The sequence below is a fragment of the Macrobrachium rosenbergii genome, chromosome 3, assembly GCF_040412425.1.
Source record: "Macrobrachium rosenbergii isolate ZJJX-2024 chromosome 3, ASM4041242v1, whole genome shotgun sequence".
In the NCBI taxonomy this organism is placed as follows: domain Eukaryota; kingdom Metazoa; phylum Arthropoda; class Malacostraca; order Decapoda; family Palaemonidae; genus Macrobrachium; species Macrobrachium rosenbergii.
In genome coordinates, this window is record NC_089743.1 from 85099971 (window position 1) to 85127638 (window position 27668).

The following is a 27668-nucleotide window of genomic DNA, read 5'->3' on the forward strand; positions in this document are numbered from 1 at the left end:
AAATTAAGTTCAAAGTTTCATGAAACTTTGATATACATATAACTTATTCAAATGCATTTTTTTGCATATATAACATTTACCCAGAACAGATATACTGTTCCTTGCATATTATATGTTGTTAACTGTCTCATTTAACTGTCTGCTAACTTTGTACAACGTATTTTATAAAACAAAATATTCACTTACTTTTCCCTTGAGGCGAAAGAATTTCCTGACCACCCAGGAGGTATCTTTCATAGCTCGTTTTTAATATTTCCAATGGAGTATCCCCAAGAGGCCTATTATCCATTTCTTCTTGGTACTTAATTGAATATAGAGCTGTGTGATCCAGTGCCAAACCTTGAGTGCCAACTAAAAGCCACCAGGCACATACATCCCATCATCACAATCCTTTTCTATTTTCTTTTGCTTCTTACTGGGCTCTGAAGACAACCTAATTCTATTTTTTTTTCTTTCTTTAAAATACTTGTTGTCTTTGGAATTCCTCCGAGGATCTCATTTAGGAAGAATGCTTTTACATAATCCAAGATTATGTTCTACTGCACTCATCTGCAGTGCAGAAGAAAAAGTCTATCTTAGTTTAACCAGACCACTGAGCTGATTAACAGATCTCCTAGGTCTGGCCCGAAGGATTAGATTTATTTTAAGTGGCTACGAACCAATTGGTTACTTAGCAACGGGACCTACAGCTTATTGAGGAATTCGAACCACATTATGACGAGAAATGAATTTCTATCACCAGAAATAAATTCCTCTATTGGCAGGTCGGAGAGTCGAACGTTAGGCCAACAGCGTGCTAGCCGAGAGCTCTGCCAACCCTCCAATGAAGAACTCTTGCAGAGGTAGCGATTTGGAGGCCATGAAGTTTCTCCTTTACACACTTCTTCCAAAGTCTGGAATGAAATGCTTCGTTTCTGGTTTGTGTCTGGCCTCTCAATCATTTTCTTAACTGCGCCGTCAGCGTGAGTTCGCCATACGCCTTGTAAATGTGCTGCAACATTACTGTGGGAAGAGTTCCTCGTTGGACGAGTCGGTAGAGTTCTCGGCTAGCACTGTGCTGGGCCCGAGTTCGAGTCTCCGGCCGGCCAATGAAGAATTAAAGGAATTTATTTCTGGTGATAGAAATTCATATCTTGGTATAATGTGGTTCGGATTCCACAATAAGCTGTAGATCCCGTTGCTAGGTAACAAATTGGTTCTTAGCCACGTAAAATAAGTCTAATCCTTCGGGCCAGCCCTAGGAGAGCTGTTAATCAGCTCAGTGGTCTGGTTAAACAAAGGTATACTTAACTTACTGTGGGAAGAAGTATTGGGTATTTTATGTTTTTGCATGACTGGATGGCTTTTCATTTTTGGCCATTGCTTTATTGTAAAAACACCGACTATCAACACCCACTGGGCAGTTCTGGCGTTTAGGATTCTGGTCCGTGCTAGACACATGACTTATTTTAGTCAGGAGGTCCTTTTTTAGTTTTGCAACAGATTTCATTTTTGCACGCCGGATAAGAGTTACACGGGCAATATTTTGGAGGTATCTGATCGCTGCCTCTGTCAATTTATTTGCACCTGCAACAGCACTTCTTAATAATTTTCCAGTTTTTGTTTTGTATGGTAGTTGCCAAGCTTTGTTGCATTGCATCAAGTCGGTACATCCCCCTTTTTGCATAATGATTTATACATTCTTCTTTAATAACATTATGGTTAGGTCCTTACGGCCCTTCTCCATTATTCGTTTTGCAAATTGCAGCATAGGCAGCACTGTCACCATCCCCTGCGAAAACTTTGTACCTTATATTTTTTATCTATGGATCGACTCCAGATTACTCCTGCTGCAGATGCTTCATCGATCTTGAGATTTTATCATAATTTTTCCGACAGTCGTGAGTGTTAATAACTTCATGATATCTATTCACAATTGCACCATCTTTTTTCAGTTGTGCGTTCCACGAATTACATATACGGCAATTTTTTTGAAAAAATGTGGCCATCAACAGTAATACCTGTATGGCAGTCCATCACTATACTCATCTCTATCAGTGAAGTACGACCCCTCGTCATCCATGTGCCATCAAAACTAACTTCTATATCCAGCATGCCATTTTCATCTCTTTTTACTCCTAACTTATTTTCATAATAGTCAATCAAACATTCGATAGCTTTCCTCTGTCACTCATCATATTTGTTTTGCACAATTTTTTCCTATCGCTAACGTGTATCTGTCGTAATAGATTGTGACATCTTAGAAAACGAGGTTCGAGGCAAAGTCTTGCAAACCATGCACTCCCAAGTCATCTGCATTCCACTCGCAACTAAGGACATTGTATTTTTCCCTAAACCTCTCGGTATGCCCTTAACTGTCTTAATATTTTTTTCTTTTGAAAAATAACATTCTTTATACTTAACACACCGGAATGTAAATGGAGAATCAAAGCCGAACGTATGGATAGGAGAAGAAGAAATATCACCAGCACACGAATATTTCATCATTTTGGCGATATTGTTCACGTCTTCGTAAGAAGGAACAATCTGCTGATGTTCAATCATCCGTGGTTTATCGACTTTGTTAACCATTAGGTGTTTACGTAGCCAAACAATCGATGTTTGTTTACAATTCTCATCCCCAGTGAACATCAGATGATGCAGTTTCACTATGAGTTGTATCAGGAACATAGCACCCGAGTTTTACATCAGTTTTTTATTGTTTTTTACCGTGTTCGCCTGACTAAAGTTCGGCCTGGAGCTTGTAAATGATGCATTCTTTTGCTAACACGTGGCATTATAAATGTTCAATGAACAGACGATGAGTTGATTTTCTAAGATCATATTTCAGACTCCTCATTTATCGTCATTATCACCATCAATAGCAACATCTTCATAACCCCATTACGGTAAAATGGCGGCTTTTGGACAAGAAACAAAGGGGGCCACAGGAACCACTCAAATACACAGCTATTCTATGACAGTCACCTGGGTAATTGAGTACTACACTACAGTCTACACTGCTACAGTACTGCTAGGTAAGCGCTTAATCATAAACAAAGAACATGGCTTATAGCAACGGAAGTTGTCGTACAATACAAAGGAAAAAAATTGGAAATGGAAATATCAGCGTAAACTATAACAGCAACGTCGTGAGTGTGTAGTACACTCTGGGGAGGGTGTGTCTGGGATGGGACTGCCCCTTTAACCAATTTAAAAGGACAAGGACTGCGTAATATTACAAAATTATCATACGTCTGGCATACCTCACATGTTTTCCCATCGAAAAATACCAAACACTGAATTTCGGCAATGTCACCCAAAAACTCGAATTTTTACCCTATCTTTCCCCTTCATGAAATCATCAGATTGTTGTCTCTCAAATTCTGTTGAGGTATCGCTTGATGGAACTTATCTTTCCTGCTGTCTTTGTGATTTAGAATACCACAGGTATACTGCTAATTTAATGAAATTAGGCCATATTTAGAAAATAATATTAGTAAAGAATCATATTCTTATCAAGAGCATAGCACTTTGTAGCAAATTTCTATTATCACAACAAATATAACAATACTGACTGTTCAGTGTGACAAGTGGATTTGGAGATACTTTTTAAATCGCAGTCTCTCGTGGCTTCTGTCCTAATAAATGGATAAACCAATTAAAAATTATTAAAAAAGTAGTTTATTAATTTACTAATCAATTAATCTTTTGGGTGATTTTTCAATGAAATTATTTTATAGTCAATAACAATGACTAGACGACAAGTTGATTTTCTAAGATCATGTTTCAGACTCCTCATTCATCGTCATTATCACCATCAATAGCAACATCTACAGAACCCCATTACGGTAGAATAGTCTGCAATATAAAATGATGGAGGCAAGAATTTTTTTTTTTTTTTACTCTATAGGTGCCATAACGACTCAAAATTGACATCCCATTCCTATTCATCCGGACTAACCTCTCCCCCCCACCATTACATCCACCCTCCCCCATCCCACCCACCCTCAACCCTCGTTCATCCAGACGACCTACTCGATTCTATTCCACTTACTCTATTGACATGGCAGTCACTCATCCCCATTTCTCCTGAACAAGCAATTTCTGGAGAGATGAAATCTCTGAGAGTGACTGAATCTCAATAAATTCTCCTCCTCCGCTTCTCCTTCTCCTCCTCCTCCTCCTCCTTCTTCTTCTTCTTCTTCTTCTTCTTCTTCTTTGGGAGGTTGTGAACAGAGCTGCAGGGTTCGTCTTTCCAAATTGAAGGATTGCTATATAATTAATTAAACGGATGTTTCTAAAAGGGCCACCTTTGTTAAGATTCTGAGCTGTGTGGAGAGTTTGAGCTTAATTTTACTGAATGTTTTTTTTAATGTAATTTTCATATTATCAAAACTTCGCGCCACTCTAAATCCTTTAATCTTTCCGGAATGATTCCTCAGAAATTATTTGATCCTGGGTATTGTCTGCCCTAACCTTACATAACCTAAAGTTTAGGTTATGTGAGGTCAGGACTGTCCTGAACTGTTGAAAAACTATCACAGTGACTTCATGTATCGTATATGATGACGGATCCACAGTGATATACTTATAAACGAAGATAAAGTATATTTGTGAAGAATTACAAAAACTCATATCTTTCGTCTATGGAGGATGGACGAAACTATAAGTTTTCGTAATTCTTCGCAAATATATTTTATCTTCGTATATAAGTATAGTACTGTGGATCCTCTATCACCTAAACTGTTCTCAATTACAGTGATCGATTCAGATGCAGCCTCCCTGACCGGTCTTCATTTATTAAACTCTGAGGCAATCAGAACGAACTTTGCACTGATTCTACAGTAAACTTGTAACTTTATACTCTTACAATGCCCAGGTCTAAAAAATGATAGGAAAGAATTGAGAAGGAAGGAGTACCCTAGTCAATACTGAATTATGTTGAGCATGGAGAATAGAAGCCAGAGAGAATACACATATAACGTTTTTGCTCCAAAATCTGGGCTTTGAATATTTGCTCTTGCCAACACAGGTGCCACAATGTATTCATGAATAATGTCAGACTTCTCGCATGCCGGAACGAGATATTGTAATGTAAACACGTCGGTGATAGCGTTTGCACTTGACATAAATAAACCAATGAATCTGAGAGTTAAATTTTTGTAGAACGTGATTCTAAGTTGACTTTATTTTCCCTTCGATCACCTTAAGGAATGGTCCTTGTCAAATGACAGGAAAAATCCGTATCGAATTTTTGTAGAGAATTACGCTTTGACGTCAAAGTGTAATTCTCTACAAAAATTCGATTTGGGTTTTTCCTATCATTTGACAAGGATCATTCCTTAAGGTGATCGAAGGGAAAATAAAATCAATCTAGAATCAAGTTCTACAAAAATTTTACTCTCAAATTCCTTGGTTTATTAACGTCAAGTGCAAACGCTATCACCGACGTGTTTACATTACAATATCTCGTTCAGGCATACGAGAAGTCTGGCATTATTTATGAATCCATTTGTATCGAATGATGTGGCACCTGTGTTGGCGAGAACGAAAATTTAAAGCCCAGTTTTGGAATAATAACGTTTTCTCTGAGAATGATTTACATTCAGCTTAACTTTCCTGCAGTAACCTCAAGACCCTCATTTGGCAGCAAAACCTAATAACGAATTAAAAAAAAAAAAAAGCTTTGAATATGCCTTATTTTTAACGATTTCGTAAATTTTAATCATCCATCAACCTTGAAAGTACTTGAATGATTAAGTAAGGCTTTTTTTGCGACATTTCTCAGCTGTGATGTTGTAGTTCTTTCATTCAAGATGAGGCCATTTTCTTGTTGATTTTTGCAAAATGCAATACACTATATATGTTTGACAGAACTCTGAATTTAAATAAAAACTTAGATACTAAATACCAAAAGCATCCCAGAGTATTATGTTCCAGAGGCAAAAACGTTGTTTCATCATCCTGGGTAAAAAATAAATAAAAAAATTCTTTGTATCTGTAACGTTATTTGCTTGAAACTCATCAGCTGAAAAAATGCCTAGTCTGTATTTTGCATTGTTTTGTTTTAACATTGTTTTCAGTTATTTTGAGTGGAAAACAAACATTTGCTTTCTCTTACTTGGTATTATACATAAACTAAAAAGATTGTACAGCAATTTATTATTGACTTTTATCCTCAAAATAGACTGAGCAGTGAACCTGACTTTTTTCCCTCGCATGATGGGCGAGTTTGAAAATGTGAGGTTTCCATTTTGCAATGATCTGAGGCGACATGATTCTTTTTGTATCGTCCAAAATCTCAGGCTCAACGTAACGTTGCCAAGTAGTGTTAAACTTCTTTTTCATTTCCAATGTCATACATGTCGACAAGTTTGCGAATTCACAGCTAGCCTATTTTCCCTATGGTTATATAAATATGATCTCTTTTATGCATTGGGATAATTCGTAACCTGTGTGATTTTAACTGATTATTTTCTTCTTAACATTGCTTAGCTCAAAGCAAGGTGTGATAGGTTAGCGGTGCCGTCCGTGACAGCGCGCTTAGCGTACTCCTCGGGGCTGGTCAACGCAACTACTTATGCAGCATCATAGCAGCGGACCTAATAAGCTCAACAGTCATAACACCATTTTCAAAATAGGAATATGAATTGCAACAAGTTTTCTTTGAATGGTGGGGTTTTAGGCTGTGTTCAAGCTGCCTGTATGTTGCAAATTGATTTATAGGTCTAAAAGAGTAGTCTAAGCCTTCTGAGATGTAATCTCTGTTACTAAAGAATTTATTAGTAGAGATTACCTGTTCTTTGAAGAATAAAAGATGATGATGACTAATTATATGGAGAAGATGGCTATTAATCGAAACGTCTATCAGTATTAATATTAAGGCCTATGGAACATTTGTTTTTAACTGGCTTAAAATATTTTCTTAAAAGTCCTTCTGCTCGCTTTTGGTGTATAATTTATTCATTCATAAGGTAACTTGAAGTGCAAGAATGTGTGGATAACTTCATAAGCTTTCTGGTCAGAAATTGTTAATATAGAGATGTGAATGCTAAGTATAATTCATATATAATAAGTAAAGAAATCTAACACACCTAGGCCTAGGAACAAAATCTTGGCTTTAACAAAAGAATCATTGCATAGGCGAATATTTGCTAGTAAGCCATAATTTTTGAAGTGGTTAAGAAATATAACTTGAATAATTTTCTTTTCATGAAAATCTAAATATTCCTCTAACAAATATAAAATAAGTGTTTTCAAGATAATTTCATTGTCGCCATTCATTGTAGACCTATGTCTCATGTGGTTCATGTTGCTAATGGTTGCGTCATATACGCTCCGCCCAACCGTTGATATCGGTGGATGCTTTCTAGTCACGGTAATACTTTCGTATTTACTAATTAAATTTTTTCAGCGTTGAGGCGTAAAAACAATCAAATAGGATTATTTCACATTTTATGGCTGCATTGGAAGCAATGTTATGCCATTTTTTTTCATTATTCTATCATATAAACTGAGGTTTGATGATGAAATGGAATGGAATATAGAATTTAGGCCAAAGGCCAATCACTGTGACCTATGGGGTCATTCGGCGCTGAAAGGAAAACAGAGAAAGGTGTAACGGGATGACAACCTCACAGTTGCACTATGAAACAAGTGTTAGGAGAGGGTGGATAACAAGACGGAAGAGAGAATATGAATGGATGCACAGTAAAAGGAATGAAAGGGGTTGCAGCTAGGGGCCGAAGGGGCGCTGCAAAGAACCTTAAGTAATGCCTACAGTGCACCGCGTGAGGTGCACTGACGGCACTATCCCCCTATGGGGGAAGGTTTGATGATGACATTTTTTTTTAAATGCACCGCGAGAGTGAACGAAAGGTTTGAAAATGTTTCATAGCTGTTTTTCCGAAGTATGACGCATGTTAGTTGCCAGTTCGTGAATTTTGAGCGAAATCCTATGCAATCATGTCGTGTCACTTAAGAGCATAGCTGTACATCATATTTCTTATGAATTAACTTGCAATATGGTGTATTATTATCTGCAAAAAGAAAAAAAATACGACTTATCTAATTACCGATTTTGGATTTATCGAAATGTCTGAAGTTTTATGTATGTATATATATATATATATATATATATATAGAAATAATCAATCAACACAATCACGTGTGGAACAGAAATAAATTTCTGACTCACATCAGGTTCGAACCCAGGTCTTTCAATTGAAAGGCAAGGGCGCTGCCCACTGGGCCACACAAGACTTGTATGGCCCAGTGGGCAGCGCCCTTGCCTTTCAATCGAAAGACCTGGGTTGATCCTGATGTGGGTCAGAAATTTATATATATATATATATATATATATATATATATATATATATATATATATATATATATATATATATAAGGAAAGGATGAAATAGCCATCTCATATCTTAAGTTTATTATTGAAATAACCACATATATATATATATGTATATATATATATATATATATATATATATATATATATATATATATATATATATACTAAAATTGTGGAGATATGGAAATAATATATGTAAATAGACTTGCACTCCATATGCACACTTGAGCAAATAGGATGCAGGCTCCAGAAAGAAAAATAGTGGTTTCAAGAGAGGAACAAAACCTCTCATGAATAATATCATCAGCTCTAAGGAGAGACATATATTATGTGAGAAAAGGAACGTCAGTTAAGGAGAAACGAGGCATACCTTGAAGAGAGGAAAATATCAGTTGTGCAGGACATGCGTCTCTTAGGAAAGGGAAGTTAAGTTAAGTATACCTTAGTTTTACCAGACCACTGAGCTTATTAACAGCTCTCCTAGGGCTGGCCCAAAGGATTTTACTTATTTTACGTGTTTAAGAACCAATTGGTTACTTAGCAACGGGACCTACGGCTTATTGTGGAATCCGAACCACATTATAGCGAGAAATGAGTTGGCATATCAGTCAAGAACGAGAGACACTCCTTCAAGAGACTTCCTCCTGAAAGAGTGAGGATATACTCGTAGAGGAGAAGGTGAGACGCCTCATCAAAGGAGGAAGATTTATCAGACAAAGCTACGAAAAGTATACCTTAGTTTAACCAGACCACTGAGCTGATTAACAGCTCTCCTACGGCTGCCCCGAAGGATTAGACTTATTTTACGTGTTTAAGAACCAACTGGTTACCTAGCAACGGGACCTACAGCTCATTGTGGAATCCGAACCACATTATGACTAGAAATTAATTTTTATCACCAGAAATAAATTCCTCTACCTCTTCACTGGCCGGTCGGAGAGTCGAACGCTGGGCCAACAGCGTGCTAGCCGTACGAACTGACATCTCTCATGAACGGACAGATACACCATTACTGAAATAGGAGTTGTGTTTTTTAAATGAGGGACGATACAGCACCAGAGGAGAAGGAGGAGAGATGTATCTTGAGAGATGGACGATACATTGGGAAAGGAGAAAGAGAGAGAATTCCAAAGACTGATAAAAGTGCACCTCATGCACCTCATGCTGGGCAATGTAGGAACTACTTAAGGTTCTTTGCGGCGTTCCTTCGGCCCCTAGCTGCAGCCTCCTTCATTCCCTTTTGCTGTACCTCCGTTTCCTGTTCTCTTTCTTCCATCTTACTTTTCACCTCTCTAACAGATTGTTTCACAGTGCAACTGCAGGTTTTCTCCTGTTACACCACAAAATTTTCACTGTCAATTTCAGTTTCCAGCGCTGGATGGCCTCATGTTCTTTGCAGCGTTTTCATGACTAGCTGCAGCCTCCTTCATTCCTTTTACGCGCCTCGTTCTATTCTCTTTCTTCCATCTTACTTTTCACCCTCTCTAACAATTTGTTTCACGGTGCAACACGCGAGTTTTCTTCTGTTACACCTTTCACTTTTTCCTTGTCAATTTCAGTTTCAGAGCTGAATGGCTGAGTTGCCAGCATTTGGTATGTATGCCTGAAAATCTATAAATCGATAAAAGAAAGGAATCAGTCAACGTAAAATAAACTGGTTAATAGCGTCGCGTTATTCCTTGATGAAGAGAAAGAAGCGCGCTCTTACCCCTAAGGAAAGGTATCTGTATTCGAAGGACGCGTTGAAAGGAATACCTGAATAACAGGAGAGGTCGGAATCATTAATTAAACCAATTACTTTTCATTCACAGTTGCCAGAGTAGGCGAAGAGATAAGCCCCGTTAAAAAGAGTATAGTTAAGCGCACGAAGGTAATATTCTAAAGCACTGAAATAATGTTAACACTCAATTCTATAAGCAGAATTAGCTACTGCTCCTTTCCAAAACCTAAAACAAGTGATAGCGCATAATTTTCGGAAGAGAAAGTAGAAAGAGAAACGGGTAGATATTATCGTGAAGGCGATGAACTTGACTGAGCAATGACCTCTCCCATTCCCCCCCTCACTCCCCCACCGCCCCTCGCCGTCACTCCAGACAGCTCACGAGATCAGGCAGATAGTTAATGAGGAGAAATAAGACACTGAGCTTCGGAAAAGCCTGAGAGGCGGAGGTAGGAGGTTTTTACGGAGGGTTAAAGAATCGGTGTTTATCAGTTCCATTGTCTGTCTAATAATGGAACTAACTGAACAGCTTCTTCCTGAAGTTTCAGAATATCTGATTAATCTGATTCTTTGATATGTCTAGCAGCAATTTTTCCATTTTGTAATTAAGGCAGTTTCTTACATGAGGCAGCTGAGATTACTTCTAAAATGAGTGCTCAGAAAGGTGACACCAAGTGCTATAAGACTACAGAAGTAATCATTCTCGCGCATGCGCCTGTAGTGTTAAGTTTAGGTTTATGTTAGTCGTATCAGAAGCTCTATAGGACAGGATAGCTAGATAGATAGATAGATAGACAGAAAGACAGAAAGACAGCTAGGATGAGGAAACGAGAACTCCATAACCGTGAGCAGAGAGATGACGACAATAGATAATTGCTTTGATTGGAATATCTCCTTACGCCCTGCCAGAGCCTACGGCACAAGAATTCTGAGATTAATGAATCCCTGGATGCTCCTTTTATCCTCTCGAGACTCTATTGCGAAGATTATTAGGCAAGAAGAAGAAGATCTTCTTCTTGACTAATAATTAACGATCGGCAAGACGAGATCGTCTTGCCTATCGTTCTCTTTTGACGCGGTGAATGAAAGTTGAGTCGAGAGAACGGAGATTCAGCATTGATTAACCGAAGAAAAACGAGAGACGGCTGTTTAGTTAGTGCTTAGAGGAATGGTATGCTAAGAGGAATATAAATATATATAGATAGATATAACAGATAGATAGATAGATAGATAGACAAGATGAGGATTCACTAGTCGAGGCTGTCCCATTAATAATCGTATAATGGTATATATTTTGACTCTCTCTCTCTCTCTCTCTCTCTCTCTCTCTCTCTCTCTCTCTCTCTGTTCGACATGCCCAGGAGACAGACTACCAGCTACATAACTTATACATGGTCAACAAACAGACAATACAGTATATATATATATATATATATATATATATATATATATATATATATATATATATATATATATATGTACATATATTTTATGTATGTATAATTCCTTCATTGATAATTCCCCGTTGAGGATATCCCCAAAGTAGCGTGAATTGGATGTTAAAAGACAATTGTAGCTTAATGATTAATATATAAATCAGAGTGAAGTGATAAAAATCATATATATATATATATATATATATATATATATATATATATATATATATATATATATATATATATATACATATAATAATATATATATATATATATATATATATATATATATATATATATATATATTTTATATAATGAGGGTAGATATGTACCTCTTGTTTGTGGAGCAGTGAAAAGACTTTCAAGGTACTGGTGGCTTGAATATTTGTTTATGCTTGTAATCAGTCAACTACCGTATCTCGGCGTCACAAACGATTAAAGTGCTATCAGTTAACACCTCGTTTAAATCTCTGGCCAGGGGATAAGCCACATATTCCTGATAACAGGTATCAATGAAGTGGGTAAAATTAGAAAGGTAGATAATAACGAAACTACGTTCTGATAAAAAGCCACTTCCTCCCGCAAAAAAAAAAAAAACCGATGTATGGTGAAATATAAAACTATGTCAGAGTTACGTTAATTTTTTTTCAGAGATATATTGTTGTTACATAGATATTTTATTTTTTATATCGCATAGAAAATTTTAAAGATTTTCTAGGCTACACTTACCAGTTAGGATTTATATGGGAAACGTTAAACGGAAATTTAAATTTAAACTTTTCTGACAAGTAAAACAATTGAATGGTGAATTATACACCTGTATTTGGAATTTATAACCCTTGATTACACAAGACTTAATTAACTTAATTAAACTGGTCATGTCTTCAATGCCTACCGGTAGCCTACTTTGTATATTGTTATTTTAGGTAATGAATGCACGTATATACATCCATATACATCAACGTGCAGGCAAGCGAATGTACATAAGTGTATAAATTATTATGTATATCATACATAGGTAAACACAAAGTTTTATCATTCCATCTTGAATTAGGATAACACTTATTCTCTAACCAATCTAATATATATATATATATATATATATATATATATATATATATATATATATATATATATATATATATACTAACTGATCTAAAATACGGAACTTATGAATATAAAAATAAAGACAAATCCTTAGTTGGAAAGGCCCCAACGTCAAGAAAGGCCTTGCAGCACTCCGTTGTTTCTCTTTCCTTCAAATGGATTTTTTATCTTATATATATATATATATATATATATATATACTATATATATATATATATACATATATATAACATATATATATATATGTATGTGTGTGTGTGTGTGTGTGTGTGTGTGTGTGTGTGTGTGTGTGTGTGTGTGTGTGTGTGTGTGTGATTAACATTCAAGTTGGCGTGCAAAGAGGGCTTTCTGTAAAGCGTACTTTAGGCCAACATCAGGTAGACACATACCTGGCACTGATTTCTAAACAGAGGAAAGAATACTGTGGTTGTAAACGCTATAAACGAAGGAAAACGAGAGAAACAAAGAAGGAAATAGTACGAGACTGCCTGTTTGAAGAAGAAAGAGAAGAAGAAAAGAAAGACAAATACACAGAATACAGAAGAAACGAGAAATTACCGGAGCTCAGGAACGAGGATTTAGTAGGTCTGGAGGTGCAAATGTAAAAGGGCATCCTCCTAATTAATCTGAACCTGAACCTGTGCTTGTACCTCCCGGCATCTAGGATGCAATTTCAAACCACTTGGAGGCTGGAGGTTATTCTCTCATTAAAAATGCCAAAAGGTAGGAAGTTAATGCTACATACTTCAGAGAACAACTGTCTCCCTCAACAGGAAAGTGATGAATGAAATAAGAGTTACAGAAAAGCTGTATTTACACCCAGAGTTCCAGAGGTCAGCTGTTACGTCACTCCAGATGACAGCTCCTTAATCTTCTTAATCGCTGTTGGAGGAAGATTTTATCTATAATATCTGAGTCCCAAGCTCCTTTTGAGAGGTTCGTCGTATTTCTTTGCTTGATCAGTGCTGATCCTACCGTCTGTCTTTTTGAATCAGCAGTCGCTGCTATAATTTATACGTGATAAATTCCAGCTTATTCTGTAATTATGATTATTTATGTGAACACAAATAGCTGAGCTCTGTGGCCATACCTTACTGAACGTTTATATTTATTAATCTCTGAAGTGATTTACCTGTAGAAACCAATGTAGGATCAGTCACCGTCAGGCAAAGATTTCATATACTCCTGTGTCTTTGGGGACTGGCTTCTGTTGGACATGGATTCAGGATTTGGCTATGGTATTTGGGTAGGTAAACAAAGGTTCAGAGTTTCCAAGTGTCTGTGTCAATGTCTTAATGCTGTCCAGGTGTGGGATTTTGATTTTTATTGTTTGGCGTCTCTCTGGCCTTGCTTTAGGGAGACAGTAGAAGATTATGGTTGCTTTATGGATCCTTTCTCAATTATATGGTCAAAGGTGCTGGGAGCTGACAGCTGCTTACAGTTAATTTCATTTCCTTTTCCAGGAAATCCGGGAGCAAATCCATAAGGCTCTTAAGAATAAATTACTGGCTGCACACATAACCCGTAGAAATGTCATGAAACTAAAATAGTGAATGTATGAAAGTGAAAATGTTGGTCTTACAGATACGATAAATTTGTATTTTGTCGTGTCTCTAGTTATTAAAAGGAATTTTGTTAGCTGTTTCTCATTCAACTTTGGATTTGACGCTGGGCACTAGTGCATTTTAATACTGAAAGAAATTGTTGAAATTGCCCCAAATATCATCCAAAAATGTTTGGATATCATCTATATCTAATCCCCAGCATGTCTTTTGGTTTTTATTGCGTTTGCTAGCTATTAGCTTCAAAATATTCCATGTATAGAGTTGGCTAAAAAGAGCTACCTACCAGACTTTACCTTGTGCAGATGACTCCCAGAACGAAAAACGTTGTTTGATACACATAATTAAATAACCCCCATTAGATTTTCTAGGACTAGTGGGAAATGAGTCTGGATAGGGAGCTAATTTTCCCTCCAAGTTGTGTAGTACTTTTGTGAATAGGGAATCTACATCTAAAAGCTTAAAAATCTTACGTTATGCAGTGGTATATATGTGCCTCTGGGTTTGACAGAAATCTTCAGAATGTTTAATGTGACTGGGAAATGCAATGAGCCTCTCAAAAGGAGCGGGGACTCAGATATAGATAAAATCTTCTCCAACCAGCAATTAAGAAGATTAAGAAAAGCTGTCATCTGGAGTGATGCCTTTGATGACCTCTAGGACTCTTATTTATGAATACCATTTTCTGCACCTCATTTCATTTCATTACCTGCCTGTTGAGGGGAGACAGATGTTCTCCGAAATATATAACATCAACTTTCTACCGTTTTTGCATTTTTATAAATACTTTTTAGATGGAATTCTGTTTAAACCAAAATATTTCACAGTCATATATATATATATATATATATATATATATATATATATATATATATATATATATATATACAGTATATATATATATATATATATATATATATATATATATATATATATATATATATATATGTAACTATATATATATTTATAACATATATATAATATGCATGTATGTATCTATATTTGTACATATATGCATGTAATGTATGTATATCTATATATATATATATATATATATATATATATATATATATATATAATATATATATATATATATATATATATATGTACTATAAATATATATATATATATACATATTAACTCAATAGATACCTCTGTCGCTAGCCAGTATAAAATACCCCTGAAATATGTTAAAAAAAGCTAAGCTTGAAAAAAAAAAGTCTGCACCATGTTTCATTTAACTGGTAACCACTTAATTATCAGGTAATTAAGGTTGTCCTCTTAAATTTATTTATCAAGAAATAAATCCCCGTAATCATTCATAGAGATCAAGGTAACTAATGTTTGACTACTCTAGGTCTCAAGTTCTTATAAGGGATTATCTGCTTATATATTAATTTTTTTTTTTTTTTGGAAAGTTCTGGTTCTCTCTGCATATTTTCAATGCCAGCTCATTAAGCCAGACTCGTAACCCATTATTGTGACATTCTTAGTAATTGCATGTTCTGGTCACTTTTATACCTGCACTCAGCCCAATTTTTTTTTTATTAATCTATTATATTATACAGGTGTGCTTCTCACTAATTTTCGCCCTCCTTCCTCCCACTCTCTCTGAATTACACACACATATACACTCATGCAGGGAAACCATGAAATCATCAGTAGACCAGTGGGAACACTAATAACATATAATATTAATTTTGGAATTCAAGGCAAAAATCAATTTAAACAACTTTAAGGACTACCTGGAAATATCAATATAACTGATGTTCTTGGACAGAGCTGATTCTCTTGATCCTTTATAACTGAAGGTTTCACCTACACAGTTCAATCTTTATTTCAGAAGTCTGCAATACGTAATCGATTCTCTTGACCTGCTTCACTCGTGACCATAAATTTATTTACCAATACAAAAACAGGTATTTTCTAAGTTACAACGAAGCTCCTGCAAACCTTATATATTTATCGAAAATAGACACTTCAAATCATATGGACCTGGAAAATCTACGTGCAGTATCATGTCAACATATAAACAGATTGCAACAGATGCGTAGAAAAAGTTGGGTCAGACTAGATATTTTACACAAAATGGTTCAGAGTTTTGTTTTTCATTTCATTTTCTTAAATGCAGTGACTTGGCCAGGTAACCCAGAGGCCACTCTCTACACGAACCCCGAAAGCCAGTGAACTGAAAATGCTGGAAAATGGAGAGGCTCAAGCGAGGAAAGTAATAAATTTAGTTCTTAAAGGATTTGGGGTTGGAAAAGTTAGCGGAAAAGAACGCAGGATGTTCAACAGTAAAATCTTTCTCAAGAATATGCTAAAATCAATTATCAATAAATGTGAAGTGACTTTATAATATTTTTTTGAACCTTTTTTAAGAGCGTACTTGAATATATCAGTTCATGAAAAGTAGCCTCATTATAATCACTTACCACAAGAAAAATCATTTTATTATTGAATACCATTAATTAATGGTGCCATACCACTCGTGTCAAGTAGGTTGACTTATACAAATTAATTATTTAAACATTAATATATTATTCATTAATAGAATTTTCTTTTTTGTTTCAGAAACATCTTACAATCATCCATCTACATCTTGAAGTGAACAGTGAACTAAAGTCGATTTCAGTTAGTGAATGTCAACCTTTCAGTTACAATTTTTATACACTTAAGAATTATGCAATAAAGTAAGTTTTCATTCCCATTGGACTGAAACTAACTCTTAACAGAATGGAGTTAAATCTGTCAAATTTTTTCGTGAGAGACATGAGCAAGTGCCTGTATCTGCTTTATAGACCTATGACAGATATATAGGACTAATGTCAGCCAGAAAATGGAGTTGCTGATTCTCAGTATAATGGAATAATTAATAAAAGAAAAAAAATCGAAAAAGTGCGAGTATGGCCAACCAAATGAGTGTAATGGCACTTTTCGTCCTCACTGCTACCTCGGCGGCGAATTTGCAAGCCGAATCGAAAGACTTCGACTTTACGAAAGATAATGGTGTGATGGACATCAGCGACCACTTCTGGCTCGAGGAGGACTGGTCTCCCTACATATACAAGCGCTCGGCCTTGTTGAAAAGACTTCAGAAAAGGTCTCAGGGAGATCTGTTTGACAGCCACGATGACGGAGACCTGGGCGATTCCGTGGCCAATTTGATGCAGCCAGTTGTACCTGAGAATACTCTCATATTACACACAAACTACAAAGATGACTTGCACTATGCTTACGAAGACGTTTTAGAAGACGATGGGATTCTGCCGAGGGGGAATACGAGTGAAGATGGGGACCAGGACTCGCCATTTGAAATTGCAGAAAGCGACGACTACATCGGCCTTGATGGGAGAACAGAGTCCTTCGATCATTATTTTTCGAACAAAACCCCACACCGTATTATTTGCCGCCTTTGAGAATGGAAATGTGCGTGAAGTCAGACAGAGCACAACACAAAATGAGAGACTACGAAAATGATTACGTCATCGACGTGGCCGTGATCGTCCCGTGCAATGCCTCTCACCAGTACTCCATGGTGAAGGTGCTCCCCGTGGTGGAGCTCGCAGTTCGCCACGTGAGGGAGACGGGGCTTCGAGGACCCCTGGCCAATTACACCATCAAGGTCCGGTACAAAGACTCGAAGAGCTCCTCGACCGATGGGCCCTTGGCAGCTGTTGACCTCTACTTCAAAAAGGAGGCAGGTGAGTTGAGTGTCATTGTTTCCATGAAATTCTGGAAGGATGGGTTACATTTAGTAGCCATGATGAGGCTCTAAAGGCTAGTAGTATGATAAGTGCCATACAAATAGGTCAAGCTACAGTTAAGAGGAGCCTTATTGCCTCAAAAGCCTAATTCACCAACAATTACCTCCTGATTTTCATTTTCCTTTACCATGTATGGAAAATGTTTCCTTTATTAGAAATGAATGATATAAAAACTATCGACACTATTTCCCTACATGCAAGTATCGATAAACTAATAATTCAACGACAGCCATCTCCCATTTTTCCGTTTCCTTTGTACCATGTAAGAAAAATGTCTCCTTTATGAAAAATGGATAAAACGTAAAACTTTATCCACAACAGCCACCTTTCTCCTTGTCTGCTTTCTTAAATTACTGAGGTACCACCGGATGCCTGACTACTTTCTTGCCCCTATGTAGATTTTGACCCAATCACGTAAGACAGAGAGGTTACTCTTTGATGTTTCCGTTTTAGGCGATATAGATATTCTTTTCTTAGATACTGATTAGAGAAAGAAAGATAGAACTGACTGCCATGTTCACCCAGTGATTGTAAAATCAATTGTAAAACTCTGCTGTATAAAAATATAGTATGTATTTCATACTGTTGCGATTCCTGGAAATAAAACAACAGATTCGACACTCTCTCGTTGTGAATATCACCAAAGTACAGGTTTCAGTCCATTACTCTATTTCTGTAACACCAGATCAGAGACTTTAAATGTTCGACAGATGTATATGCCATTCAAATAATACACGTATGCTGTGGGCGTGATAAATGAGGAAAGCTGATTGTTATGGCACATATTGAAACCAAACCGAAAAGAAGAGGTGCTCAGTACTAGGCGGGACATAGACCGATGGAATGGCTCAAGAAGGCTGTGGGATACTCAAAAGATTACGGGTGAATTAGATCCATACATCTTGTGGGTAAAATTGAATGTAGATGGTGACAAAGATGAAAGGAAGAGTGCATAGTACCAGACTTGAGAAGACTGAAAATTAAAGTTTCTAGCGGAGTCTGGATCTGCGCATGCCTGTGGCTGGAGAGGGACAACAGGTGGTTACACAGAGCAAGAGATAAGTAGATTATTTTGTTGGTTTGGAGATCTTAAAATGAATGTGAATGTAGAAATGCCTTGTGGAAATGCAATCTTAAAATACCTCGACTGTTCCGAATGTCCGTTTAAATGTTAGGAATATTAATGAATATACAGGTACATAGGAAATATTGTCGAAAAGATTTGATTTATGCGTTGTTAAAGAGAAGATCGGAGAGTCGGACGCAACTGTGAAAAGGGTGGCTGGAAGTATAAGTGAATATTGAATGAAGAAATGAGATGAAAAGAAGTTATCAGATGCGCTGTTTATTAGCACATGTAGTGAAAAAAGAGCGATGGGTTGAAATGTAAAGTATGTAAAGAACAGAATAATCAGGTGTGTGTAGATGGAAATATGATATGGTTTTTCAGGTGGCTTGAGTCTCTCTTTCTATAGAAATATACAGTATATATATATATATATATATATATATACTTATATATATATATATATAATATATATATATAATATAATACTATATATATATATATATATATATATATATACTATAAATACTTTCAGGGGATGGGTGGGTGATAATATCACGACCTGCAGGGCTGCAGAGTAGGACAGGAAATAGCTGGTCTCTCTCTCTCTCTCTCTCTCTCTCTCTCTCTCTCTCCTGTCTCTCTTTCTCTTTCTCATTTATTTAGTATTGTTTTAGAATTAATCACTGTATCTTCAACACTCACCCTCTCCCACATTGAAGTAAAACTCACATGACAGTGATTACAAGAGCAGAAAATACAGGAAGTGATGGGTAATAATTAAAAGCACTTGATACGAAGGTTTATTGTAAATAACTCATTTACCTTACGTTGTATATTATTATGATGACTCCCTTTAACCGGACAACCAAAGATCAATCATGTATTTACTTGCTGTTGGAGAGTTCAAGTTCGTCTGCAGCTTTCATAAGTTATTTATTACAATTTTGCTCCTCTACACATATACACACACACACACACACGAGATAACCCATATATATATATACAGTATATATATATATATATATATATATATATATATATATATATATATATATTGAATGTCTTTTACTGTAATATATATATACAGTATATATATGCGTCTGTATTATGTATTATATATTTATATGTTTATATATATATATATATGTATACATATGTATATATATTTATATATATATAATATATATATATATATAATATATATATACATATATATATATATATATATATACATATTTAAATAAATATATATATATATATAAATAAACATATATATATATATATATATATAGAGAGCCCACCTCGTGTGTGTGTGTATGTAGAAAATAAATGGTAATAAATAACTTTACCAAAACTGCAGATGAGCTGAATCTCCGACAGCAACAAAATATTGATCTCTTTGATTTTGTCGGTTCAAAGGAGTCATCATAATAATATACAACGTAAAATAAATGGAGTTACTTAAACCTAAGGTATCATATTTTCTAGGTATTACCATTCATCACTTCCCGGCTTCTGCTCTTTGTAATCACTCGTTGCGTGAGTTTAAGCATGTGGAGAGGTGGGCAGCGATACAGTGATTAATTCTAAAATAAATGTTAAATGAGAGAGAGAGAAGAGAGAGAGAGAGAGAGAGAGAGAGAGAGAGACATCGAAGAGTCTCATCTTCCCCTCGTTCACTCTGTACAGCCTGCAGTCGATATCATCGCTCCATCCCTTCAGAAAGTCTCTCTCTCTCTCTCTTTCTCTCTCTCTCTCTCTCACCTTACTCACATACCACATTATTTCAACTTTCTTCCTGGATGCAGAAAAGCATAACTGGAATCCCTGGACTCCCTTCCTCTGTAATACTTTTATCAAGTTGACTTTGTTGGTTGATGAGAGGCCCTTGCTGCAGTACCTCCCAGGTGATGCAGTTTTCTGTTCTGATGATAGGGCCATTTTTTGACCGGGTCCTTTCCACACGTCCCCGCCCCCACCCCCAACAACCCCTTCCTTTCGTACTTTGCCTCTCCCGTATTCAGAGGTGGCTCGAAAGTCCTGCGCTTCTTAATTAGGTTGTCAGAAATACGGCTGACAACTATTTCCGTAGTGGTAGCGTTTCTTCTCTCTCTTCTCTCTCTCTCTCTCTCTTCAAACTTTCTTTTTCGTATCTTTTTTGCGTTCGTTGTTATTGAAAGATTCTCTCGTCGCGTGCACCGTGAGCCACAGGCTATAGCTTTCCAGATGTTTATTTATTTCTTTTACTTTTCTGGTAGAAGTTTCTGTCCTCTTGCTGTTAAGGTTTTGAGAAGTTCGTTTTGTTTTTTTATTTATTCGCTTCGTCGATTTGAATCTTACTTTCTGACGTTCATTATGAACGCGAAATTTTACTTTCATTTTGTTCGTACTGGCAATTTTTTCTAGGCAATTAAATTGGTCATTCCATTTTCTTTAGGTGACCATAATGATTTGGATTATTGTAACGCCTTTTGATTTAATTAGGTTACTTATATAATTGCGTTTTGTTTTTTATATATAAATATATATATACATACATATATATAATATATATTATATAAATATATGTATGCATACATATATACATATATATATATATATATATATATATATATATATATATATATATATGTGTATATAGTATATATATGTATATATGTATATATATATATATATATATATATATATATATATATATATATATATATATATATATGTCTAAACCTCCGTCATTAAGTAATTTGAAGATTTATTGTCTTCAGTGTTTCATCCTCTATCAGTTACCGCCAACGGGAAAATAATAGAACTTCAGGTAAAATGATAAAATTATTTCATTAATAAACATTACCGTTACGTCTACTTCCTAAACTTGCCTTGTAACTAAAATAAGACATGTACTAAGTTAGAAGTTAGAATGTCTTATAAGTAACAAACGGAAATCTAATTTTTCAAGTTAAAAATTCCTGCGATTCCCTTTTGGGCCCGTTTGGTGAACTACGTCTCTCAAGGCTCAATTCTCTCTCTCTCTCTCTCTCTCTCTCTCTCTCTCTCTCTCTCTCTCTCTCTCTCTCTCTCTCTCGTTGTTCTTTGCTAATGTGAATATCGACGTGTTGAAAGTAGTTTTTAATTGCTTTGAATTTGTACGTTAATTGTTGCGTCTTATTAAAATAAGGATGGTTCTGTCACAATGATCCAAAGTAATCTGGACCCACTGTGGACGCGATTTCAGTCCTATTCAGCTGTTTAATTCCAGGCTTCCCGTCGATGTTGGAATAAGACACCTCATTCAATAACGCAAACGTCTTTGCTGGGTGATGTGGGTGTCCAACACAGCTTTACTTGAGGGATTCACAGTTCCTTCGCGAACTTGCATACTGTCATACTCTGCAGGTAGTCTCCTGAATTCTAGTTTATCAGTTTTATTATCGGTTTTATTTTCTATTCCCTCATATTTATCTATTTATCACCTTTTCCTATATCTTATCTCTCTCTCTCCCCCCCTCTGTTTTCCTTTCTCTCTCTCTCTCTTCTTTATTCTTTCCCTCCTCTCTCTATCTCTAGTTCCTCTATCTCTCTCTCTCTCTCCTCTCTCTCTCTTCATGTCTTTCTCTCTCTCTCTCTCTCTCTCTCTCTCTCTCTCTCTCTCTCTCTCTCTCTCTCTCTCTCATTCTTTCCCTCCACTCTCTCTCTCTCCCTAGTTCCCTCCCTATCTCTCACTTTCTCTTTTCATATCTCTCTCTCTCTCTCTGTTTTCCTTTCTCTCTCTCTCTCTCTCTTCTTTATTCTTTCCCTCCACTCTCTTTATCTCTAGTTTCCTCCTTATCTCTCTCTCTCTCTCTTCATGTCTTTCTCTCTCTCTCCCTCTCTCTTCATGTCTCTCTCTCTCTCTTTATCTCTCTTATTCTTTCCCCCACTCCATCTCTCTCCCTAGTTCCCTCTCTCTTTATCTTTTCATATCTTCTCTCTCTCTCTCTCTCTCTCTCTCTCTCTCTCTCTCTCTCTCTCTCTCTCTCTCTCTCTCTCTCTCTCTCGGCTGACTTTCCTTTGGAGACCTCTTGGGTTAACAGTCTGTTGACTTTGTCCATCAGGATTTTCAGATGAAGATTTAAAGACAGACAGAAAGAAAGGTCAGCTGTTCCTTCTTACGATCAATGACATCAGGTCAGGGCCACTGGGGAATCTGAGTGCCTCGTTCGTAAGCGGCCAAGGGAAGCCACGTTCTGGCTATCATTACCATCAGTATTCCCAACTGTTTTCGCGCTAGTTTTGAAGGTCGTCTCACGTGATATTTAACGGTAGATTATAGCTGCTTCTTTTTAGTTAAGAAAAGTGGCTGGGTACTTAGTTTTCTATGGTGTGTCATTATACTGTGACCGGGAATAATAAGTGGAAATGCAAAACTGTTTACGTGAGCAAAATCTGTACTTTAAAGCAATGTAAAACATGTGTATTCTCGGTGATTTGAGAGTGAGTGCTGTGATTGCGATTCTGGTGCAGAAGAATAGTTTGAGTAGAGCGCTTATTGTAAGGGTTCTAATTCATAAAATAGGGGTTTGGTTGGTTAATTCTTTGATTACACTAAGTTTTGGTAAGAATCCCAAGAAGTTAAGTATACCTTAGTTTTACCAGACCACTGAGCTGATTAACAGCTCTCCTAGGGCTGGCCCGAAGGATTAGACTTTTTTATGTGGCTAAGAACCAACTGGTTACTTAGCAACAGGACCTACAGCTTATTGTGGAATCCGAACCACATTATAGCGAGATATGAATTTCTATCACCAGAAATAAATTCCTCTAACTCTTCATCAGCCGGCCGGGGGAATTGAACTCCGGCCCATCGGGTGACAGTCCGAAGCTCAACCGACTCAGCCAACGAAGGGCTAAGAATCCCAAGAATGGGAGCAGTCCACCTAAGGAGAATAGTCTTAAACAAGTAAAAAATTATACAAAATTGGAGCTTCCGACCGTTTTTAATAATTTTTTTACTTGTTTCAAAATACAGTTTTCGCTAGTATACATAGTTATAGGTTTTCCCTTAATTCTTAGTTTTTCCATTTTACTTTGGCTGCGCTCTTTCGTCCCTGATGTCGTTGTCGTAACATTCATTATTGGCTATCAGTCATCGGGTACTTTCTAACTCTGCCGTTGATTACCAGCGATTACCGTAAGTGAATCTCTGGTTAACATTAGGAGAGATATCCGATTGCTCGTTGGGCTTCCTCGGAAAAGGTGAGATCGTTCAGGCATCTTCTAACATTTCAGATTTAACTATAAGCCGAAGGTGAGAAACAGCTCTCTTCATCTTGTAAAAGTAGATCAGGAAGAAACCACGCTTTTCTCCACCCATCTCTGTCGAGAAAACCCTGATGTTTAGAAAAGCTTTCGAGAACTTTCGATTTAAAAAATTTACGAGCAATGAAGTTGCAAATTTGATTTCTACGAATAGTTTTGCCACTCCTTCGTTGCTTATCAACTGCAATGTAATGTAAAACGTCTGAAAATCTTACAGTGCAGTGAACTTATAGACATGTTCATTTTTTCCTTTTTTTTTTTTTACAGATGTCTTTCTGGGTCCTGTGGATGATTATGTGTTGGCTCCCGTCGCCAGATTTTCGGGAAGGTGGAATATACCTGTCCTGACGCCGGGAGGTAGACCGACAGCTTTCGATATTAGGAAGGACTATCCGCTGTTAACTAGGCTCAAAGGATTTCATACTGAGGTAAAAGACTTTCTGTTACTCATACTTATTTGAATATTAATGGGCGATCGAGCTTATAGGTAAATTTCAGTATTCAAAACGACTTTTATAGGTAATTTTAACCTCTGATTGTGCCCGATTAGAATGTATGATTGTTGTTCAGTCATTCATCATACACATCGTTCATTATAGCTACGTAAACCGCAACTACTTTTCCGGCAACAAATGGAAAAAATCCGTAATTTATAAAGCTTATTACGGAAGGCCATTACGTGTAATTACTCTTGCATTCATTGTATGGAAGTGATTTCAAGGAAAGCAATATATGCTCAATGATTTTAAGATAACTTAGCGTATTTTGTGAATAGTTTTATTTTTAATCATGGATTTGAAATAGCTGATTATGCTACTTTTTTTTATAGAGAGAGAAAGTTTGAGAGTTCTCAGAATGAGATTAAATTACTTAAATGTGGTGGATGAGTTCCTATGTCTGCACCACCTCAAAATTAACTCCAAATGAAGTTCTGCAAAGAACGTCGCAAATCACAGGAAAATGGTATTTATGATGAAGACAGTGCTCTATACTGAAGATTAAACGAGCTGTAATTTCCCTTGTCTTGAAATCTTAACACAGATCATTTAATCGAGTAGGAAATTAACAATAATGAAAAACATGTTTCAGAAAGTTAAGAATATTTGATGACGGATTATCGATATATGTGGGTTATTGTGGTTCTTCTGCTAAGAAAAGTAATCTAGTTTATTTTTTGTCTGTGTTGGTTGGTCAGAATCTAGAACGTCACACCACTCCCTCATGCTAGTCATGCCTAAAAGGCGAGGTCGATGCTGATATAAGCCAGCAATCTAAATTAATCCATCCACTTCTTTCTTTTATGTTATTAATTAGGGGCATTTCCTTCCACAGGTTGGGCAGCTCTTCTCCTCCGTGGTAAAGCAGTGGGACTGGAAGATCCTGGGCATCATCTACGAAGAAAATGCCCCAGACGCTGGGCATTCTGTCTGCCACTTTACGCTCTCGTCCATCTACAAGAGTTTTGCTGTGAAACACAAACCTCTCGTTGAACAGTTCAACAAAAACACAACGGATTTCGTCGAGATCTTGAGCAAGTTCCAGAATGCGGCGCGAAGTGAGTATTTGTTTGTTTTAAATTTTGGTTCGAAAATCGTTCCAAAACATTGACTCTATTTTTCTGCTTGCATTGTCTGTCTTTTTTGTGGAGGGGGAGGAGGGGTTAGGGTGGACGGGTTGGGCTGGGAGGGGGAGTTGGTCCACATCACTGTCCCTCAATTATCAGTTTTACACAAACAGTTGGTATCTTCAGTATGAGTCATTCGGTTTCAGTATGAGTCATTAGTTTTCAGTATCGTCTTCAGGATGAGTCATTCGTTTTCAGTTTGAGTATCGTCTTCAGTATGAGTCATTCGTCTTCAGTATGAGTTATTCGTTTTCAGCATGAGTCATTCTCCTTCAGTATGAGTCATTCTCCTTCAATATGATTCATTAGTTTTCAGTTTGAGTATCATCTTCAGTATGAGTCATTCTCCTTCAGTATGAGTCATTCTCCCTCAGTATGAGTCATTCTCCTTCAGTATGAGTCATTCTCCTTCAGTATGAGAGTATGAGTTATTCGTTTTCAACATGAGTCATTCTCCTTCAGTATGAGTCATGCGTCTTCAGTATGAGTAATTCGTCTTCAGTATGAGTAATTCGTCTTCAGTATGAGTTATTCGTCTTCAGTATGAGTTATTCGTTTTCAGCATGGGTCATTCTCCTTTAGTATGAGTCATTCGTCTTCAGCATGGGCCATGCGTCTTCAGTATGAGTCATTCTCCTTCAGCATGAGTCATGCGTCTTCATTATGAGTAATCATTCTCCAGTATGAGTCATTCGTCACACAGCAAATCAAGAATTCTGTTCTCTGGTCGAAGCGGACTTAGTCCAGGGCGACACAGAAGTTCGTTATTTCACAAACTTCAAACAGATTATTAGTTACAAAACCTGAAGAACAAGACACAAGTCGCCATATGACCTGGTGTACCTCTGAGTTGGTACTGCCACTTACCAATCGCTGTAGCCCTGCATCGATCCTTCTAAGGCTCGCCGTGTTGTTTATTGATGACTGACAGCGTCTTCTGCTCTTGCTTTCCATATTTGATGGTCTCCGGCTATAACTGCCTCGAGATTGAAACCAGATGCAAACATAATCAAGATTATTTTATAATATAGCTCTATTATCGGTCTCATATCCGACGCGTTAACATACGAATCGTGAAATGTATTCCTCCCCAGGGTGAAGTGAACTAATTCCTTGACTAATCATTCTTGCTTCTATTTCAGTAAGGTGTCCATCTGCTGCAATAATTTATCATCTTCTGAGCATTTCCAATCATATGTTTCGTTTCTCACTTAAGCCACAATGTATAACTCGAGGTTCCTCCAGCTTATCGACAGTTGGAGACTTCATTACCTCTTTATCGTCTGTCAGTCTGTCTGTGCAATCATATACGGGAAATTTATGTGGCATTTTGCGCTCTTGGCATACACGTGTACATACAAACACACACTAATGAGCATTATATATACATGTGTGTGTGTATGTGTATGTATATATATATATATATATATATATATATATATATATATATATATATTTTCTTTCTTTTACAATATCAGTATAAGGTGTGTTCTGTTCTGTAAATCTCACTGTTCAAGCCATTTGATGATTTTCGCTCCCTACAGAGAGGAGTAAACACTCATTTTTTCCAAAGTGAGGATGAGGCTAATCCGTACTTTAGCTACATTCCATCTAAGAGTGGTCTCACAACCCCCTATTATGGTGTATTTTTTTCCATAGCTCTTTATCATTTCTATTAATAGAGGGCTGTTAGAAGTCAGGTAAAGGAAAGACACAGATCTACAGTTATGATATAAAATAGACGTTA

The 27668-nt window shown here is 36.6% G+C and overlaps 1 protein-coding gene across 2 annotated transcripts in view; it reads left to right on the plus strand.

Annotated features, from left to right (window-relative positions):
• The window catches only part of LOC136826645 (atrial natriuretic peptide receptor 1), a 137913-nt gene that overhangs the window by 76261 nt on the left and 33984 nt on the right, over window positions 1-27668 (plus strand). For both annotated transcript variants that reach the window (XR_010849673.1, XM_067083984.1), the window contains exons 2-4: window positions 16744-17873; window positions 24565-24725; window positions 25630-25852. Coding sequence is in view for 1 of the 2 variants with exons in the window: in XM_067083984.1 (XP_066940085.1) it covers window positions 17591-17873; window positions 24565-24725; window positions 25630-25852 (667 nt within the window). In the remaining variant the exon portion in view is untranslated. The remainder of the gene's footprint in view (window positions 1-16743; window positions 17874-24564; window positions 24726-25629; window positions 25853-27668) is intronic.